The sequence below is a fragment of the Triticum aestivum genome, chromosome 7A (genome assembly GCF_018294505.1).
Source record: "Triticum aestivum cultivar Chinese Spring chromosome 7A, IWGSC CS RefSeq v2.1, whole genome shotgun sequence".
NCBI lineage: Eukaryota > Viridiplantae > Streptophyta > Magnoliopsida > Poales > Poaceae > Triticum > Triticum aestivum.
In genome coordinates this window covers 119,799,250-119,820,321 of record NC_057812.1, presented here as the reverse complement: position 1 = coordinate 119,820,321, position 21,072 = coordinate 119,799,250, and the positions used below count along the sequence as shown (strand labels likewise).

General features: G+C 49.8%; 2 protein-coding genes across 3 annotated transcripts; both read left to right on the top strand.

Moving 5' to 3' along the window:
• The first annotated feature begins 14,583 nt into the window (after positions 1 to 14,583).
• LOC606328 (peroxiredoxin Q, chloroplastic-like) lies at positions 14,584 to 17,792 on the top strand. Of its 2 annotated transcripts, none has more exons than NM_001428008.1 (3): positions 14,584 to 14,932; positions 15,035 to 15,172; positions 16,472 to 17,152. In NM_001428008.1, exons 1-3 carry the CDS (start codon positions 14,726 to 14,728, stop codon positions 17,051 to 17,053), a joined length of 927 nt encoding a protein of 308 aa, NP_001414937.1. In that variant the 5' UTR covers positions 14,584 to 14,725; the 3' UTR covers positions 17,054 to 17,152. The 2 variants fall into 2 exon arrangements, with proteins under 2 accessions (NP_001414937.1, NP_001414936.1); NM_001428007.1 differs by lacking the exon at positions 16,472 to 17,152 and adding an exon at positions 17,250 to 17,792 and having other exon boundaries at positions 14,628 to 14,932.
• Positions 17,793 to 20,214: 2,422 nt separating this feature from the next.
• On the top strand, positions 20,215 to 21,072 carry LOC123150477 (uncharacterized). Its single transcript, XM_044570323.1, has one exon. The coding sequence runs from the start codon at positions 20,299 to 20,301 to the stop codon at positions 20,923 to 20,925; it is 627 nt and encodes a 208-aa protein (XP_044426258.1). The 5' UTR covers positions 20,215 to 20,298; the 3' UTR covers positions 20,926 to 21,072.

The following is a 21,072-nucleotide window of genomic DNA, read 5'->3' as shown; positions in this document are numbered from 1 at the left end:
TGATTTCGGTACAAAGAAACAAAAACAGAAAAAGAAAAGGAGATCCCCTCCCCCAAAGAACCCTAACCCTAAAAGAACAATAAGGGCACAGGGCAAAGAAATCGCGCCGCCGCAAGGCCGCGCCGTTCCTCTCGATCCGGACGCGCATCGGCAAGCCGAGGCGTCGGACGAAGAACCACCGGAGCTAGCTCAACGGCTTGCCGGAAAAGAAAAGAAAAAGGAAAACACAAAGGGGGGGGGGGGGGGGGGGGGGCAGCACCGCGGCCAAGTCCCTCGAGAGCAGCGCGCCCGCCACAAGGGAGGACGCGCGACTGGCGAGGAGGATGGCAACATCGCGATCTGGCCGAGCTCTCCTTCATCTCGCCGCACCTCTCTGTCTCTCTTGTGAAAATGGAATGGAAGGGGAAAGGGAAGGTGGCTCTCGCGCAGTGCGGTGGATGCACGCCATCGCCGGCGGAGCCCCAGCCCGGCTGCATGGGAGCAAAGGGCTTGGCCGCGCCTCTCTGTCGCTCTCTGTCACAGGATGGAAGAAAGCAGACAGAGAAAGGAAAGGAGCGCCACGGCGCGGCGCGGTGGCCGTCTCCGGCGACCGGGCATGGTGGCCCGACGACCTGGACAAGGGCCGTCGCCGCTACGAGCGAGAGGATGAGCGGCGTGCAGGAGGCAAGAATGGCTAGGGTTCTCTGAGCGGCGCTGGATCGAGCGCTTTTTGCTCAGCCGATCTGCACGCTGGATCGTCAGATGGAATCCGACGGCCAGGCTGCAAACCCTAAGCCGCCGCTGGGCCTACTGGGCCAAGAGGGTTGGACTGGCAGCAGTGCAGGCTGGGCCGAGGCCGCCAGCCGCGGGCGCTGCCGCGCGAGCTGGGCTGGGGTCGGCTCTGCTGCAGTTTTTATCCCTTTTTATTTATTCTCTGTTATTTTTTATACAGTTTTATTCAAAAGTACAGAAAAAGAAAGTCAAAGAAATGTTTCTAAAAAAGTTCATGTTTTTTTATTCATGTTTTCCGCTGCGTAAATAATTATAGTGCTCTTTTACAAAGAAAATAAAAGTTTAAATAGAATTGTGTTTTTAAGAGCATGTTAAAGTGATTATTAGAATGAATATGATTATGTTATTTTTATGACCAACATTATTACTAACATGATCATGTTTTATTATTGAAATTTAAAGGTGCATTTATTTCTAATATTTTGCCCAACGGTAATATAGATTTAATTGCATAGACAATTATATGTTTAATTTGACCAACGTTAGATTAATGCATATGATTGTTATATTGATGTCACTTAGATTGTGATTTCAGGAGGCTTTCACTTGATGAGTTGCATAAAAGAAGTTCCGACACTCAGAGGTGACAACCACACTGAGTGGAGGAAGAAAGTTGAACTGACATTTGTTTGTGCTGATCTGGACTGGGTTCTGGATGAACCACAGCCGGTCAGACCTACAGAGCCAGTAAGAGAGACTACTGATGATGATGCTGCATGGGCTAAAAAGAGGGGGGATTATGCTCCTTTGGAGATGTCCTAAATCATAGACAACCAAAAGTGGGTCAGTGCAAATAAAAAATGCATGGCCTTTATAAAGAATACAATTGAGAGCACCATCGTGGGCTCCATTGCAGAGTGCACTTCCGCAGGGGAGTTGCTGACAAAGATAAAGAGCCAGTTCACTCGCTCTTCAAAGATATATGCCACCCAGGTGTTAAAACAACTTGTGACAGAACAATACACAGGTGGTGGAATAAGAGAGCACACCCTCAGGATGAGCAATATGGCAGCAAAGCTAAAGCCCATGGATGAGGATCTGGAGATCAAACCAAAGCTTCTGGTCCACCTGGTCATGGCTTCACTGCCAAAGGAGTTTGAAACTTTTGTTGTGAACTATAATATGTCACCTGGAACATGGGACATTGAAAAGACAATTGCAATGTGTGTCCAAGAAGAGGACAGACTAAAAGCCTCACATGGTGGTACACTCAACTATGTGAAGGATCACAAGAAAAAGAACTACAATCAAAACAACAAAAGTTCTCCTTCAAAGCCACAAGGAAAAGCTCCCTATCAGCATCAGCGTCAGCAACAGTCTTTCCGAGTGGACAAAGACACTTGTCTCCACTGTAAGCAGACCGAGCATTACAAGAAAGACTGCCCTGTTTGGCTGAAGTCCTTAATGGCAAAGCAAGGTAACAACATTGTTTCCTTAGTTAATGAATCCTTGTACACACAGTTTTCGAAATCTACTTGGTGGATTGACTCAGGGGCAACTGTTCATGTTGCAAATTGTTTACAGGGATTCCATTTGACCCGGACTATGCTAAGAAGAGAAGGAGGCATTGAAGTAGCCAATGGAATAAAAGCGGAAGTTGAAGCTGTCGGCGACATCTCCTTGGAGTTAGCTGATGTATTCAAGCTTCTACTTAGAGATGTTCTTTATGTTCCTTCATGTAACAGGAACTTAATTAGCGTTTCATGTTTGGACAAAGAAAATTATGAGTGTTATTTTGGACATGGCAAGTGTGCCATCTGGTATAATAATGCTTATGTGGGTAATGCTTTACTACATGATGAGCTTTATTTGTTATCACTTCGTGAAAAAGTGCATTCTGTATGCAATGTGAATGAACATGTTTTCGCGTCGAATAAAGAACAAAATAAAAGAAAGAGAACATTCGACTCATCGAAATTATGGCACTGTCGCTTGGGCCATATTTCGAAGGGGAGAATAGAAAGATTAGTCAAAAGTGAAATTCTTCCACAGTTAGAATTCTCAGACTTAGAAAAATGTGTAGATTGCATTAAAGGAAAGTATATAAAACAAATCAAAAAAGGTGCAATCCATAGCATAAGCACACTAGAAATCATCCACACTGACATTTGTGTACCATTTCCGGTGAAAAGTGTGGATGGATATGACTCATTCATAACATTCACAGATGATTACTCTCGCTATGGTTATATTTATCCAATCAAAGAAAGATCTGAAGCGTTGGACAAATTTAAAATATTCAAAGCTGAAGTTGAAAATCAGCATGATAAAATAATAAAGATAGTAAGGTCCGACCGTGGGGGAGAGTACTACGGTCGGCACACTCCATATGGCCAAGTCCCTGGACCTTCTGCAAAGTTCTTACAGGAGACTGGCATAGTCGCCCAGTATTCAATGCCGGGTGAACCTCAACAAAATGGGGTAGCTGAAAGGCGCAACTGTACACTTATGGATATGGTGCGAAGCATGATGAGTTATTCCAACTTGCCATTGGGATTATGGATGGAGGCTCTTAAAACTGCCATTCACATTCTCAATAGAGTGCCAAGCAAGTCGGTGCTCAAAACACCGTACGAGCTATGGACAGGAAGGGTGCCCTCCCTACATCACTTCAGGGTGTGGGGATGCCCTGCTGAGGCCAAAATGTTTAATCCAAACATTGCAAAGTTAGATCCCAAAACAGTAAGTTGCCACTTCATTGGCTATCCAGACAGATCAAAAGGTTTTCGTTTCTACTGCCCAGACAGATATACAAAGTTTGTAGAAATGAGACATGCAGTCTTCTTTGAGGACAAAATGATGAGGGGGAGCTTGGTAGCTCGGAAAATTGATCTTGAGGAGAAGAGGGTGCATTCACCTAATCCGATGATTCAGGAGCCATTTTTCTCACTACCAGTTGCAACTCCACCCATGACAACTATGGGAGCAGACCCGTAACCTGTCCGTCAGGAGCCGACTGAACCCGTTGTTGAGCATGAAAGGGAGGTGCAACAGCAAATTTTAGAAGAAGTGCCAGAAGTTGAGGCACGGAATGTGCCAGAAACTGAGGCCCTTAGAAGGTCTACAAGACCAAGAAAGTCAGCTATTTCTACTGACTTTAAAGTTTATAACACAGAAATGGTTCATATGGAAAAAGATCCCACCTCATATGAAGAAGCCATGAGAAGCTCTCATTCATAGAAGTGGATGAAGGCAATGGAAGACGAGATGAAATCGATGAGTTCCAAAGATGTTTGGGACTTAGAGGAAATTCCTAAAGGAGCCAAAACAGTAGGCTGTAAATGGGTCTACAAAATTAAGTATGACTCTAAAGGGAATATAGATAAGTATAAAGCATGACTCGTGGCAAAAGTATTTACACAAAGAGAAGGGATAGTTACAATAAGACATTTTCTCCAGTCTCATGTAAGGATTCCTTCAGAATCATAATGGCATTAGTTGCTCATTTTGATTTAGAGTTACATCAAATGGATGTTAAGACGACATTTCTGAATGGTGATTTAAAAGAAAATGTCTACATGAAACAGCCTAAGGGTTTTATCATGGAAGGCAAGGAAAATATGGGATGCCGCCTGAAGAAATCCATTTATGGATTAAGACAAGCCTCTCGGCAGTGGTATCTAAAGTTTAATCAAACGATTAAAAGTTTTGGATTTAAAGAAAATATTGAGGATAATTGCATTTATGCAAAGTTTAAAAATGGGAAATATATTTTCCTAATCTTGTATGTGAATGATATCCTGCTTGCTAGTAGTGATGTTAGTCTACTACAAGAAACAAAGAAATACTTATCCTCAAATTTTGACATAACAGACCTTGGTGAAGCATCATATGTTTGGGCATAGAAATTCACCGAGATAGGAACAATAGAGTCTTAGGACTATCGCAGAAAGCATATTTAGAAAAGATTCTTAAAAAGTATAATATGCATGCGAGTAAAGCCACACATGCTCCTATAGTCAAGGGCGATAGTTTTGGGAAATTCCAATGTCCCAAGAACCAGTATGAGAGATCGATCAAATGAAAGCAGTACCATATGCTTCGGTAGTTGGCAGCTTACAGTATGCACAAGTGTGCACTCGCCCTAACTTAGCTTTTATCACCGGGGTACTCGGTAGATATCAAGAGAATCCAGGCATGGAGCACTGGAAGATGGTAAAGACGCATTGCATTATGCGCAAGGCACGAAGGACTACATGCTAATATATAGGAGAAGTGATTCCCTAGAGATAAAAGGGTATTTAGACGCAGATTTTGCAGGGGACAGAGATGATAGAAAATCCACGTCCGGATACGTCTTCACTCTCGCTGGGGGAGCTATTTCATGGAAAAGCTCCAAACAGTCGATAGTTGCATCATCCACGATGTATGCAGAATTCATAGCATGATTCGAAGCCATGGGCAGGCGATATGGCTAAAGAAATTTGTAACCGACTTGAAAGTGGTAGATTGTATTCACAAACCACTAAAGATGTACTGCGACAACCAACCCGCAGTATTTTACGCTCACAACAACAAGTCGAGTAATGCTGCCAAAACAATAGAGATAAGGTATTATGTTGTGAAAGATAAAATCCAGGATCAAACTATAAGTCTCGAGCATATAAGGACAAAGGATATGCTTGCGGATCCGCTAACGAAAGGCTTACCACCCAATGTGTTCAAGGAACACTTAGCCAGCATGGGTTTAAGGGAAAGCCTTATGATTTCTGGATAGGCCCAAAAGGAACAGAATTTGCTTCTGATCATAACGTATGTTGTAGCTGTATGATTCTAACGGCAATTAAGCTGTGACGATGAAACATGCTCTATGTACCAATATGCGATGAAACAAATAAACTAGAAAGTATAAGGTTAAAAGTAAAAGTTGAGATCAAGGGGGAGAATGTTAGGTTGATCTCTCCACTGAGTGGGCTCAACGACCCATCGGGCCCTGATCTATTCGCGCCCTGATCGGGGACGCCCAACCCTCTTATGGTTGGTGGGCCCCTGTGACCTGCGATATATAGAGAGGTGGGGGCCGGGGCACACATACGAGGTTAACCGCATCGCCAGACTCCCCACCGAAATCCCCTTTCGATCTAGGGCAATCGCAGTGCTCACGGGAAGCACCACTGCCACCTCTCCATCTCGATCCCTCTGCCATCACCGGCCCCTACTTTACCATGGCCGGCTCTGGATCGAGCTCATCCGCACCCAAGGAAGGTAGGTTACCGGAAAGATCTAGCATACACGATCCAAGTGGGTCTATCACAACCACCTTATATGTCTATATATGCGCAACCTAAGGGTGAGTGGTTTCCTTCAAGTTTCGCGAGTCATTAAATTTCACCACATAACAAATTTTCTGCGACATCCTTTAATAGCAACAATGCAAGAAAGATGAAACAGAAAAGAAAAGGCAAATTTAGCTTGAGAATAGGAGACACCGGGAATGAAACTCTGTGGATCAAACCAGAAGAACTTGCGCAAATGAGTGGTTCTTCAACGCCATGTCGTCCTTTGCTCTCCGACAAGAAACATTCTAGCTCCTCTATCATCAAGACATTTTTTTGAAAAGGGGGGGGGGGTTCCCCGGCCTCTGCATCTGAACGATGCATACGGTCACTTAAATAAATGAAATAGCTTTAACAATGTCATAGAGTCTTGAAGCAAAATAAAGGCGAGCTCACAAAGAACCTCGACGCTGAAAAAAGAACGGGCCAAAAAGCCACAACCGGCTGGCAAGATAAAGATAGGAAAACTAATTGCCTATCCTATTACATGACCGCCATCCAAACCGGTTGAAGATATCCCGCGCTACCATCTCCCACCGGATAGATCCAGTAACCAAACGCTCCCTGGCCTCCATCCGAATGAGTAAGGACCACATACGGATCAGCGCCGTAGCATGGAAAATAACCTGCAAAAAATGAATAGTAGTTATTCTGTTAAAAGCCAAATCATTTCTGCAGTTCCAAATTGCCCATAACAACGCACAAACTCATACACGAATATGTCTAGCTGTATCGGACTCTATCCAATCCAACCACGTTCCAAATAACGACCCGACCGAACTCGGAGGAGTAATTTTTAAGGCAATTTGCACGGTGCGCCACCGAATTCTCACCAACGGACACTCAAAGAAAAGATGCTTAATGGTCTCGTCATGATCATAGAAACTGCACCTAGTAGATCCTGTCCAATTGTGCTTAACCAAATTGTCCTTTGTTAAAATAACCTGTTTATGGACAAACCACATAAATACTTTAATTTTCAAAGGAACTTTTACTTTCCAAACATGTTTGGAACTAGGAATGCCAGTCGAGTTAATAACATCGATGTACATCGACCTAACAGTAAATTGTCCAGACCTAGTGAGTTTCCAGCACAACTGATCAGGCTGATTAGCTAGCTAGACTTCCATGAGTCTACGCACCAGATGAAGCCAAGCTTCCCATCTATCACCAACAAGCACCCTCCAAAATTGAATATTAAGGGGAATGGACTGCATGATCGTTGCAACTAACGCATCACGTCGCTGGACAATACGATACAAGGTTGGATACTGTAGTGCCAATGGTGTATCACCCAGCCAAGTATCCTCCCAGAACCGTGTATCTTTGCCATCACCGACAATAAACTTTGTCCTATTAAAGAAGGCTGCCTTAACTCTCATAAGCCCCTTCCAAAACGGTGAATCAGTTGGTCTCACTGTCACCTGGGACAAAGTTTTGGAATGCAGATACTTGTTGCGGAGAATCTGCGCCCAAGTTGCGTCAGTCTGAATAGAAAGCTTATACAGCCACTTGCTAAGCAGGCATCTGTTCTTGACCTCAAGATTCTCGATACCCAAACCCCCTTGGTCCTTTGGTCGACAAATAACATCCCATTTGGCGAGTCTATACTTTCTCTTAAGTTCATCACTCTGCCAAAAAAATCTCAATCGGTAGAAGTCCAATCGTTTCCTAACCCCAACTGGAACCTCAAAGAAAGATAGTAGGAACATCGGCATACTTGTAAGCACTGAATTAATAAGAATTAACCGGCCTCAATATGACATAAGTTTTCCCTTCCAGCAACTAAGTTTCTTTTCAAACCGATCTTCGATACATTTCCACTCTCTGTTCGTTAGCTTACGATGGTGAATGGGTATACCTAGGTACATAAAAGGTAAAGTCCCTAATTCACAACCAAACAATTGCCTATAAGCCTCTTGTTCCTCCTTGGCTCTACCAAAGCAGAACAACTCGCTTTTATGAAAGTTAATCTTTAACCCGGTCAATTGTTCAAATAAGCATAACACCAGCTTCATATTTCTCGCTTTTGCCAGGTCATGCTCCATAAAGATGATTGTATCATCAGCATACTGCAGAATAGACACACCCCCATCAACAAGGTTGGGCACCAAGCCACCCACCTAACCGGCCTCCTTTGCCCTACCAATGAGAATTGCTAACATGTCAACCACAATGTTGAACAAAATCGGGGACATTGGATCACCTTGCCTCAGGCCTTTGTGTGTCTGGAAATAATGCCCTATATCATCATTTACTTTAATTCCAACACTTCCTTTTTGTGTAAAGGATTCTACTGGCGTTGCCAAGCCTCATCAAAACCCTTCATACGTAAGGCCTGTTGAAGGAATGGCCATTTGACTTTGTCATACGCTTTTTCGAAATCCACTTTGAAAACAACCCCATCCAGCTTTTTCATGTGGATTTCATGGAGCATTTCATGAAGGACTACTACCCCCTCAAGGATATTCCTGTCCGGCATGAAAGCAGTTTGGGTAGGCTGCACAACAGCATGCGTGATCTGTGTGAGCCTATTGGTCCCGACATTGGTGAAATTTTTGAAACTAACATTAAGAAGGCAGATTGGCCTGAATTGCTCAATTCTCACAGCCTCTGTTTTCTTAGGAAGAAGGGTGATCGTTCCAAAATTTAGCTGAAAAAGATGAAGCTGTCCAGCAAACAAATCATTGAACAAAGGCAACAAATCCCCTTTAATGATATGCCAACATTTCTTATAAAACTCCGCTGGAAATCCATCGGGGCCCGGCGCCTTGTTATTTTTCATTTGCGAAATGGCCTCAAGTACCTCTTTCTCGGAGAAAGGAGCCGTAAGAATATCATTCTCCACTGCTGTGAGCTGAGGAACATCCTCAACCCTGGACTCATCCAGAGACACACAGTTCGTTTCTGGAGGACCAAACAGTTGCTTATAGTACTCAGTAATGTATAATTTTAGGTTTTCCTGTCCTACAATTGTACCCTCATCTTGCTCAAGCTGAAAGATCCTCTTTTTTCGATGCTTACCATTAGCGATCATGTGAAAGAATTGAGTGTTCGCTCCCCCCTGGACTACTCGCCGGACCTTGGCCCGCAACGCCCACTTCAACTCTTCTTCCCTAAGAAGTTCTTTCAGCCTCAATTCCGCGTCAAGCTTGGCATGAAGCTCCATGGCCGGCAGTATCGTGGTTTCTGCTTTTACATCCAGGGACTGAATAAGGGATAGGAGCCTTTCCTTTTCGACCTTATAAATCCCGCTAAGATGCTTAGCCCATCCACGCAAGAAATCCTCAAATGCCTAATCTTGTTCTGCCAGCGTTGAAGCGCAGTCTTTCCTCCTGAATCCTTAGCCCACTCTCTAGCCACGAGATCAAGGAAGCCTTCACGTTCAAACCAAGCCATCTCAAAGGAGAACACATTCTTGTTCCTCGGGTGGGAGGGATCACCAGAGTCCACAAATAAGGGCGTGTGGTCAGAAATACCACGGGACAGGGCCTGGACTGTTACCAGAGGGAACTTTTGTTCCCAATCGACACTTGCCAACACTCGATCCAACTTCTCATACGTCGGATTTGGCAGCGCGTTAGCCCAAGTAAATTTTCTACCCGAGAGCTCAATTTCTCTCAGGTTCAAACTTTCAATGATAGTATTGAACATGAACGACCATCTGCCGTCAAAGTTATCATTGTTCTTATCCTCACGCCTTCTAATTATATTGAAATCACCCCCCACCAAGATAGGCAACTGCTCGGAACCACAAATCCGGACGAGATCAGCCAAGAACTCGGGCTTGAGCTCGGGCTGCGCAGCCCCATATACCGCAACTAGCGCCCAATTAAACCCATCTTCCTTCGACCGCACCCGGAACTTGACTGCAAAGTCCCCCATAACAACACTGCGAACCTCAAGCATTTCGCACCTAACGCCGAGTAAGATTCCACCCGATCTCCCTCTCGGCGGCAAGCAATGCCAATCAAAATCAATACCCCCGACAAAGTATTTAGAAATTGAGGCGCAAAATTATCTCTACCCGTCTCCGATAGAGCGATAAAGTCTAAACGATGCTCGACAGACGCCTCAGCAAAAAACCTTCTTTTAGCCAAGTCCTTTAGACCTCTGCTATTCCAAAAGATTCCTTTCATAGTTCATCATGGAATTTTTTTTGCCGTACGAATCCTAGTACTCCTACGCGCTGCGGACACCGGGTACACCTTCCGTTTCCACTTGCGCTTGGGGACAGTTTGACGCTGCAACTGGTCCTCACAACCAGTCCTAGAGGGGATAGCCAAAAGTATCTGAGTAGAATCATCCTCTAGATCCCCCTCAGTAATAGGTTGCATAAGATCCGCACAAAAATTGTCGAGCACCCTGACCCTGAGCGCATCAGCCTCAGAATCACTCATGGGTTTAATAGCCGCAATATTACGAATCATCTCTAAGGCTTGCTCAGCCTCTAGATCAAGCAAATCATTAACCGAATTAGAGATTTCAGTGTCATTACTACCCAGCGAAACTCCTAGTTGATTTGCATTTTCAACAATCTCATCATTTGAAAAATGTAGAATGCAATTAGAAATATTGACCGGCATACCAGTAGTGAACTCGACGTCACGAAGCTTGGCCGCCCTCATGGCGCACCGCTGCTGAATGTCGTACACGTCTGGCTGTGTCTAGAGACGGCCACTCACCCGGTGCCCCTCAGACATCGGATCCTGAATCCCTCCAAACGCAATGACCTCCTCCCGAGAGATCGCGGTCGAGGTCAGGCCTCCTGCCTCACCCCAACCAGAAGGCCGATCCATCTGCACGGGATCACCCACAGCCTCGCCAGAGAGTGGACCGGCACTCACCAAGATCTCAGACTCCTGCCCTGCCCCGCAGGACGGGGCCGGCATGAAAGGTGGTGGAGGCAGTACAAGGGCCGCCTGCCCTCGCACCCCCCAGCACCGGAGAAGCCTCCCCCACAGGCGTCGAAGGAGAAGGCTCCGAGGCCACCTGCCCCGAGCCCTCTCCCGTAGGCGCCACGAGCCGAATGGTAGACGCGGAGGGAGAGGAGGTGTCCGAGGCCTCCTGCCCCAGACCCCCTCCCAACGAAGAAAAGGACACGAGAGCCACCTGCCCCGAGTCCCCTTCCTCAACAGTAGGGGAGCAACCCGAGGCCGCCTGCCCCAGGGCTCCCCCTGACGAGCCGGGCATGACAAGTTGCGTCACTTCCTGAGGAGGTGCCGAGTGCTGAGCGCGAGGGGGAGTGGCCACCTGCCGACTCACCTCCTCATTCCCACAGATCGAGATCGAAGAACCCCCAAGATCCCCAGGAATGGTATCCACAGTACCCTCAACCCCCAAAACAGGCAACTCGAGCTCAAAAGCCTCCTCAGACTCGAACCAACCACTCCACAGTCTCGGAGGTGCCCAAGAGGGCTCGAAAGACCCAAATCTCAGAGTCGTCGAAGGCACCGAAGAGGGTGGGGCTGCTCCATCCCCGGTCGTCGCGGTTTCGGACCCCGGCCCCTTGGACAACAGTCGTCCAGAGTCCTCGACCGGCGGCTCTTGCGCTCCCGCGCTGCCATCACCCTCGTGCATATCCACGTCAGACTCATGAGTCGGCGCAACCAGAAGGCTCTCATCCTCAAACTCAATAACCAGATTATAAATCCTGTCTCGATAAGCCCACTTAACCACTTCCAGCACATACTCAATGTTCAGAATACTAACCAGAACCCGAGCAATCCCGTGAGCTCTGGTGAACTCCATGTCCACACGCTCAGGCTTCCCTACTAAAATGCCCATGCTGGCCACAACCCGAGCATCCTGCAGTGGCTTAGATGGAGCCCTGGAAAATCGCAACCACGCCTGAGTAAGTGGCACGCCCTGAGGCTCAGTATGCTTCCACTCCTGAAACTCAAGGATGTCATTCGTTCCCGGCACCTTACACATCCCAAAACTCAACAACCTCTGCAAATCCTCCATGGAAGGACACTCAACTCTGAACATCTTATCAGCAAGACTGACAAGGTCCCACTAGAAATCCCCAGGGGCCAACTCTCTGAGCCTCTGCACGATCTGTGACTCAGACACCTCCCCTCCGGTGACCTTGACAATCCCCGTGGTCATACTCGTGGACTCATCAGACACCTCTCGCTCATTCGGAGACTCGAAAAAAGTTAGCTCAGCACAGTAAACTCCATACATCATGAGTGACGGTGCCAGATCTCGCAGTAATGGACACTCCCCAGAGTCATGTGCCAGTTTACCACAGGTATCACATAAGAGAGCCACACACTCCGCAATGAAGTGGCCCTTGTCGCTGCAACAATAACAAAGCATCTTTTCCTTCCTGCGCGCCCACTTGGACGCCCTATCAGCCTCAGCCATATCTGTCAACTCCGCAGACACATCGGTCATAACCTCGTTCTCAGGAACCTGAACCGTAGCAAGAGCCGTCACTACCTCTATTGCGCGACCGGTGAGTACAGGCTCCTCGGCAGTCCCATCAACTGACATCTAGTCGACAGCAACCGGTGGTGGCGGAGGACGTGGACGGTACCGGGCCCCCCGACCGCCCCGACCACCACGATGGCCTCGGAAACCTCCTCGCTGCCGAAGACCCGGATCAGCAGTCCCCTCAACGAAGCCGCCTGAAGGACCCAAGAAAGGCCTCTCTGCCGAACCATCACTTTGCCACGCATAGCCCCGACCACCACCCGTGGATGAAGAGCCACGGTTTTGGCCAACCCCATAGGCATCGTAACCGTCATCCCCCCATTGACCTCGGGGCACAGCCACAACACCGATGGTCTGCGACGGCATGGTCGGTCGAGTAACTACGTGGGGAGGAGGGACCGGCGCCCTTGGTGGCGCAGCTCCCCGGCCCGCAGATGCAACCTGCGCACCGCCCGGAACGACCGGCCGAGGACCGGAGGCATGTCCTCCTCGCACAACCGGAGCCGGCGGCCGCCCCACAGCTGCCCCGACAGGCAAGTTAGCCGCAGCCTGACCCCCAGACCCGCGCCCCGCCGCAGCCCTAGGAAGCTGCCCACCAGCTCGGTCGACGGCCGAAGCCGGCGCCGGCAGGACGCCCCTGCCACTCCCTTGGGCCAGCGGCAGCGATCCCCGGCCAACGCCCTGGCCAGGCGGCGGCGTGCCCCGGCCATTGCCCTGGCCAGGCGATGGCGCCCTGGAGGTTCGGCCAGCCCCGCTGGGCGTAAGCGGCCTCTTCCCAGGAGGAGGAGCTCCATCCGACCCCGCCATCGCGCCAAGGGGAGGGATGCGGCACGCTCGGCCAGGTCCGGCGGAGCGAAGGTGCGGCAGACGACGTCGCGCAACCCTAGGACGCGGCGGTGGAAAAGACGATGACGAACGTATCGTGCATGCGTCTCGGAATTCTGTATCGATTGGATCCACTACTGGCTGGGCCTCATACCCATCAGTTTTAGGCCCAAAAGAACCAGCCGGCCCAACAACGCTCGGCTCAGCTCGGCCCAGGAGTCGTTTCAAACGCTCCTGGCGAGCGGCACGGATCTGGGTCGCCGTGGCCGCCGGCGACGAAGCCGCGGCCACCTCCGGCGCCGATCGTGCACAATTCCGGCGATCATTCTTACGTCTCTTTACCAACGTCCAAGAATCCGGTCGAATCATGTCAAAAAGCGTTAACAATATAGGAAGAACACGTGGAGCTACATGCAATGTAGCTTCAATAACAAGTGTGTAGTCCAAAAGCGACATCTTGCTCGATATGATCAAGCATTTATACAAACTTCTCTGGATGGTTACTAATTAAATCGTGTGGAGTTGCATTTTGGGGTGTTGGTCCCTGCTCCCCAGTAGATGAAGCAAACTAACGACGCGTTTGGTTGATGATTTTTCCGCCGTCTTCCGATTACACCGGCTTAAGAATACGTTACCTGTGTTTGTTTGAGTCAGACCGGTTTCGAATCCCCTGTAATCGGAAAAGGTTCTTCGTAAAAGCAAAAACAGTAGATACCCTGTGGTATGGAATAACGCCGTTCGTCCGATATCGATCCCCTCTCTCTATTCTCTGCTTGCGCGATCTTTTCTTCACCACGAACACCGATCGAGTAGCAGCCTGCAGGACCGGAGATTTTCCTCCCCTTCAAAAACAACACCGGATCTCCATTCGCCGCCGTGAGTCGTCGCCGTAAGCAGCGCGCCAGCGATCTCCCTCTGCCGTGAGCAGCGCCGCTGATATCCGCCACGGGCAGCAGCGTGGCCGATTTCCTTTCTCTACCGTGAGCAGTGGCGCCACCATGAACAGCTAGCGCTCTCTGATTTGGCCGCAAGTCATCCCCAGCAGCCGAGCATCTTCTACAAGACCGCCGGGGGCAGACCACGGTTTCCTTTTCCGTTGCTTGAACCAAACACATCGTATAATCGCTCAGTTTGTGATCTAATACAGCGTATTCTCATTACAGTATTGAATACGTTACCTGCGTCCAACCAAACGCGTCGTAAAGTTCACTCCAGCGCAAAAAAAAAAGTTCACTCAAACAGCAAAGGGCAGCAGGTTACGCCACGTGGTCACAAAACCCCCCGTTCCGACCTCATCCTGATATCCCCTCGCCACGAACTAACCATCCATCACACGAGGCTCCCGCTTCCTCGAGAGAAACCAGGAAGCAGAGGAGCGGCTGAGGCGAGCCCTTCACCTCGATCCAGCCAAGATGGCATTCGCCGCCTCCACGGCCTGCTGCAAGCCGTCCGCCCTGCTGGCCCCTCGCGCCTCGTCGTCGTCGCCGCCGTCCCAGGCGCGCCTCTGCAGGCCCTCCACCTCGGCCGCGTTCCACGGCCTCAGGGCGCCGGCGTCGGCGTTCGCACTCGCGCCTGCGCCGCGCCGCCGCGCGGCGTCCACGGGCATCGTCTGCGGCAAGGTGCGTATGCAAACCTCGCTAACCATCTCGCGCTCGTGGGGAACTCATGCGTGGTGAATGAACTGGTGACTGAAGTGGGTTGGATTTTGGTGGTGGCTGCAGGTGAGCAAGGGCAGCGTGCCGCCCAACTTCACGCTCAAGGACCAGGACGGCAAGACGGTGTCGCTCTCCAAGTTCAAGGGCAAGCCCGTCGTCCTCTACTTCTACCCCGCCGATGAGACGCCGGGCTGCACCAAACAGGTCAGTCATCTTTCTGCGACAGTTTCGTGCATCGATTGATTGGTCCACCGGAAAACTAATAGGGACAATTTACCACTTTGTCCGTCAGCATGCCAATCTATGCCGTCACTGACTATAAGCATATCCCTTCTTTTTAGAATGTATTGTTTTTCTCTTCTAAAAGTCAAATTTCGACTTTTAGAAAATGACACTTTTTCACACAGAAAAATACACCTTATAATACATCAGCATGTACTAGGCGGTTTAATATAGACTTGGGACCTCACGTGAGGTGGGCCGTGGGGGGCACTGAAGTTTCCTGTCATATGGAGTGCATTTCAGAAGTTGGCACCAAGACGTCAAATATCGAGCCACCAAGGTCAGATATGGAGGGTGCTACATAAATTATGACGATTCTAACATATATGGCGACTCTGTTAGGGTGCCTTTTTTGTGCTAGAATCGTCATATTGATAATTATTATGGCGACTTTGCTAGAGTTGTTCTAAGCCTCGGGAGGAGTATATACTGTCCATCTACTCGCTTATAGGGTGTTCATCATTGCGTTCTCCTCGCTCTTCCTTCTCCTTCACAATCCTCTCCTTCTCTAGGTAGATACGTCACACAAAAAGGCATCAACGTGGATGTTCATGCGAAAAATTATGAGATCAACTATATATCAGTCGTCTTGGATTGTAATACAACAGTTGGCGTCCGTCTTCTTCCTCCTACCACTCATCCTCTTTCTCCTCCTCCGCTCAAACAACAGCCGGCCAACCTGCCACCGCCACGCATTGTCGATGGCATCGGCTCGCCGCCATACGCCCATACCCTTCCCAAGCCGCCACCTTCTCTAGTATGCTGTTGCTCCCGGTCATCGCTCTAACCGTGCCATCTTCTTGAGCTCGGGTGAGCCCCCTAACCAGAACTGCACCCGAACCACTCGAACTCGGACACCCCTTCCCACCTCCACCGACGACACCATGCCGTTTCAACCCTAGATCCGGTTGCTTCCCGCTTGGCCTCTTCGACGACCTTGTGTCTCGCTACTGCACACTGCAGGGCCCACATCTCCGCCTCCTTCTCTTCCTAAATCAACCGACCCTAATTGTATTTCCAGGCAACTTACATACATATCCCCTGGAAAAAAAAAGCAACTTACATACGACAAACGTGAAAATTGGTCATTCATTTTTTGCCTCGTGCAGAGGATTATATATTAGTTGGATCGAGCCAGAGATTAATTCTATTATGATTTAAATACAGTAGTAGCTCTATTTATTTGCCACTTGTTAATATATCAAATTTCGTCCAAATCAGATCATTCGCCAGAAGACATTCAATCCTCTTGGTTCTGCCGGAGCTAGCTCACCACTTGGGTCTCCCTTCCTTTCCAAACGCCATGGCTCCACCACCGTCCGAGCTGGCCTCTCCTCCCCTAACCCCACTCCACAACACCACCGGGTCGCCATGACCATACCGTCTGAAGAAATCATGGAAGCAGCGACGCCGAGGAGGCAGCAGCCCATCGAAGAGGAGGCCGTCGCCAACGGAGGAGGGCGGACGTGCGAGCTGCCGACGTGGGCGCTGATCGGCGGCATCACGGTGGGCGTGGCGCTGGCGCTGGCGCTGTCGGTGGACGCGGGCCCGGCGATGGCGCTGGGGCCGGAGGGGCCGCTGCTGGAGGAGTTCTGGGACAACATGCGGCGGTACGGGCTGTACGCGCTGACGGTGAGCACGGGGTTCGCGTGGGCGCTGGTGCAGCCCATCTACGAGCTGCTGCGCAACCCCATCACCGCCGTGCTCATCATCGTGGTCATGGCCGGCGGCGCCGTGCTGACGGTCCAGGTCATCAACGCCATGGCCGGCAACTCCGACTTCGTCTACATGTACGAGCAGTAGCTCTAAATAGCTAGTTAATTAGGGTATTTGTACGTAGTATGTCTGGCTGATCTTGGACGAAACATGCATGATTTTGAAGCAATAATAAAAAGGTGACACATATTAGATCATTGTTCTTTGGATGATGAACTGTGTGTATCTGCATGTGATAGTGATTATTGTCCGTTGGATTGGATCCAATGATCTGAACGTGTAGGCGTGCGCGTTCCGGGACTCGTACGAGAAGTACAAGAAGGCGGGGGCGGAGGTGATCGGGATCAGCGGGGACGACGCGGCGTCGCACAAGGCGTTCGCCAAGAAGTACCGGCTGCCCTTCACGCTGCTGAGCGACGAGGGGAACAAGGTGCGCAAGGAGTGGGGGGTGCCGTCGGACCTCTTCGGGACGCTCCCCGGGCGGCAGACCTACGTGCTGGACAAGAAGGGCGTGGTGCAGTACATCTACAACAACCAGTTCCAGCCCGAGAAGCACATCGGCGAGACCCTCAAGATCATCCAGAACCTCTGAATCTGAACAACTTTCTCTCAAAGATTCTTTTCCCGTCGATCGATCGGTCTCTGCCGATGTAATCGTATGATATGATATACTCCTGGACATGATCCATGCGTAGAGCTGTTTTGATGTGTAATCCAGTGTACATGTATTGAATATGTTCAGTTCGCCAGCAGTGCGCACCTTCTTACAGTTAAATACAGAACGGAACGGGGGAGTACGTAGGTAGGTAACTACTTTTAATCCTCGTTTCTCACCGTGAGCGACACCGAGCCATGCATTGACTTGTGCGACAGCCTTCGACGCGGCGCCTGTAAATTTACCAGAACCTACTGCAATGCAGCTTGTGTACAACTCTCTACTGGATAGGCCCGGGTAAAAATGCAACGCTGGCGTCGCCAGCAGGAACGCGCGCAGCCGGTATCGTGCACGGCACGGGGATCTTACGGAGCCACGCCCGCCACGAATCAACCTGAACCTTCTTTTTTAACCCAAACTGCACTGCACAAATGGATGATAAGCTAATGACAAACCCTCGTGAACCAGGTGGCCGGCCATGCGCCCGGCGCTCACTGGTCAGCGGGCGGCAACCGGATGTGCGGCTCATCCTATCACCAGGCCGAAAGCCCCACCACCGTCCCGACCGGACCGGCTCGATCGCATGGGCGGCGATACCGCTAAAGCGCACCACGGGCCCACGCACACGATTCGTTTCACTCTGCCTTCGACTCTGGCTACAACTTGTGAGGGTCAGTTTTAGAGGTAATCCATAGCTGATCATGGGCACAGATGCTTCGAATGAACAGCAACGTAGACATAAGAGCAACAAAAAAAAAACGAATCTGGAAATTTTGCACATCAAAGACGAACAAGTTCTCTAAAGGCGTGCAAATTTCATGGCGATTTGACATCGGAGAAGCTTGGGACAGGAAAAAACAAAATCACTGCCCAAAATAGAAAACCGTGAACCTTTCTCAAAATGCCGATTTTCATTTTGACCAAAGATATTGAAAAAAAAGGATTCAGTGGTGAATAGTGGTGTTATTGTTTGGCAATATGCAATGCTGTTATTTTTTCATGGCTCACATCCCATGATGTGTTTGAACTTGGAGTTTCGCATGGCAATAGAACATCACCCTATTAATATCTCGTATTTTTATTAAAAGAATGCTTGATTATCTGGATATGAATACATTGTGCCGCTTTAAAATTTCAGTTTACCTGATAAACACGAGTGCAGGTGCATCGTCGATCAAAGAAATCATAACAGATAATTGTCCGACTCATTTGGGAAAACAAATTTGCCCGCTAACGTATATGCATCTCCTCGGTTGTGGGCTCTTGGGCCCTCCGTCTGCCACTTTGGTGTGTGTGTGTGGGGGGGGGGGGGGGAGGATCTTGACAATTTTGCTCTGATGAGTAGATAGGATAGGCTTAGTCCATAGAGGTGTTTAATCGACAATGGGATTGACACTGCGTCATAATAAGATGGCTCTACTTCTCTCTGCTCATGATGCCAATCAAATCAGCAGTGTCAAGGAATAGATACCCACCGTGTCTCGTTGGGCTATGTTCGAGTGATGTTAGGATGTGGTGGACGATGTTCGACATCCTCCTGGCCTCCTGGGCGACAACATAGCTTGTGAAGAGTGTGTGGTTGTTTTGGAGTGTGGCGTGCAAATGGTGTCTGGTTGCAGTGATTGTCTTTTCTGACCATGTTGGATGAAGATGGCGGCACCAGGATCTGGCGGACTTGGGGACGATCCCTGACTGGCGTGTCACAAAGACTCGGCTATGTCGCGTGCAACAAGTCGTTTAACCAGCTCAATAGGTAGCATACCTTGCAACAGAGCTCTTTCGGTGTGGCGGTTGCTCGCGCACCTTCTCCGATGGTGCACATCGGCGGCGGAGCCCAATGATGGGCGACTAGTAGGTTTGGGCACAGGGACCTCCGAGGTCTCTTGGAGTGACCCGTGTACACAATGTAATTTGTTTGTTTTAACACATAGAGACGCTCATACATACGCCCATTAACCCTTCTGAGCGCACATGTACACACCCTACCCCTATGAGAACCTACGAGAGACTAAGCCAACACATCATCTTAAGATTTACGAAGTCATTATAGGCGCCTCCGTAGCCAACCGAAACGTCTCCTCACAATGAACGGGCATCACCGGAAAGCCTGAAATAAATTCAGAAAATTGCGGGCATCAATGCCAAGCCTAGGACTTAAACTTTGGGGGACTGGTTTCCACCATAAAAACCTAACCATCTAAGCTAGGATTAGTTCGCCACATTGTAATTTGTTTGCTAAACAAACATGTGGTAGTTCTTTAAGAAAACCGAAAGAAAAACATGAAAGACATATGAATCAACGAGACCCTTGGTGCACGTAGCATACACCTCCAGGGGCCCACCCCACCTTGCAACTGCAGTAGGAGGAACGGTAATAACACAACCAAATTATTAAGAAAGAAAATAATAAGATGGAAAATCCGGCATCCGGCGCGGCATCTCCCCTAATCCCTCCCCGCCGATCCCCAGCATCTTCCGCCGATCCGCACCTTGGCCTCACCATCCAGCGGCCCAGATTTAATCACCCGCACTCCGCCTCCCCACCCGCCATTAAATACCTCCCTCTGCTCTCCACCTTCCTGCCCACCCCGCTCACTCGCTCCTCCCCTCCCCGAGACGCAAACAGAGGCACAGCCAAGTGACGAAACCAAGAAACGCCGGCGATCGAGGATTCGAGATGGACATCCTGGAGCAGCCGCTGGAGGCCGTCGCCTTCCGCATCCACTCCCTCCCCGAGCCCGCCGCGGCGTGGACCTGCCTCGCCGCCGTCCTCGCCGCGGCCGCCGCTGCCGGCGTCTGGCGCCTGCGCTCCTCCACGCCGTCGTCCACCGTTATAACCGAAGGATCTTCGAAGCCTTTGGTGGACCTGGATACGTCCCCGTTGTTGGTGCCAGCGGAGACGGAGAGGTCGCTCGGGAGCTGGAGATCGTGTGAGGCGACGTCGTCGTCGTCGCTGCCGGCGCTGTCGCCGAGGGAGAGGTACACGGCGTACTACCACGACAGCGGCTGCGTCGGATGCTGCGACGTGGAAAGCGACGACGAGGAGGCGGAGGAGGATCGGGATCCGGAAGATGACTACGGCGTGTACGGGCCGGCGGAGATGGATCCTTTCGAATGGGAGGTCGTGAGGCCTCTGGTGCCTCTCATGCCGGCGACGGCTGCAGAGACCGGCCGGTACCTGAGCCCGAGGGCGCTCAGCGGCAGCGTGGTGCGGCTGTGGGATCAAGGCGCCGACAGGAGCTTCATGACGGCGGCGGCCAGCCGGAGACGGATGGGCAGAGCTGGCACCGTCTCGAGCTTCTGATCTGCCTCATTTTTAGATGAAAAAATTGGCAATAAATTGTAATCTTTTTAGGTGGAAGCAAAATGTTTCCGTAGCTTAATCAGGTAGCCCATGTAACCTGCACTGCACATACAATGTTTTCGTCCATGCAATCGGTTACTGCCTGCC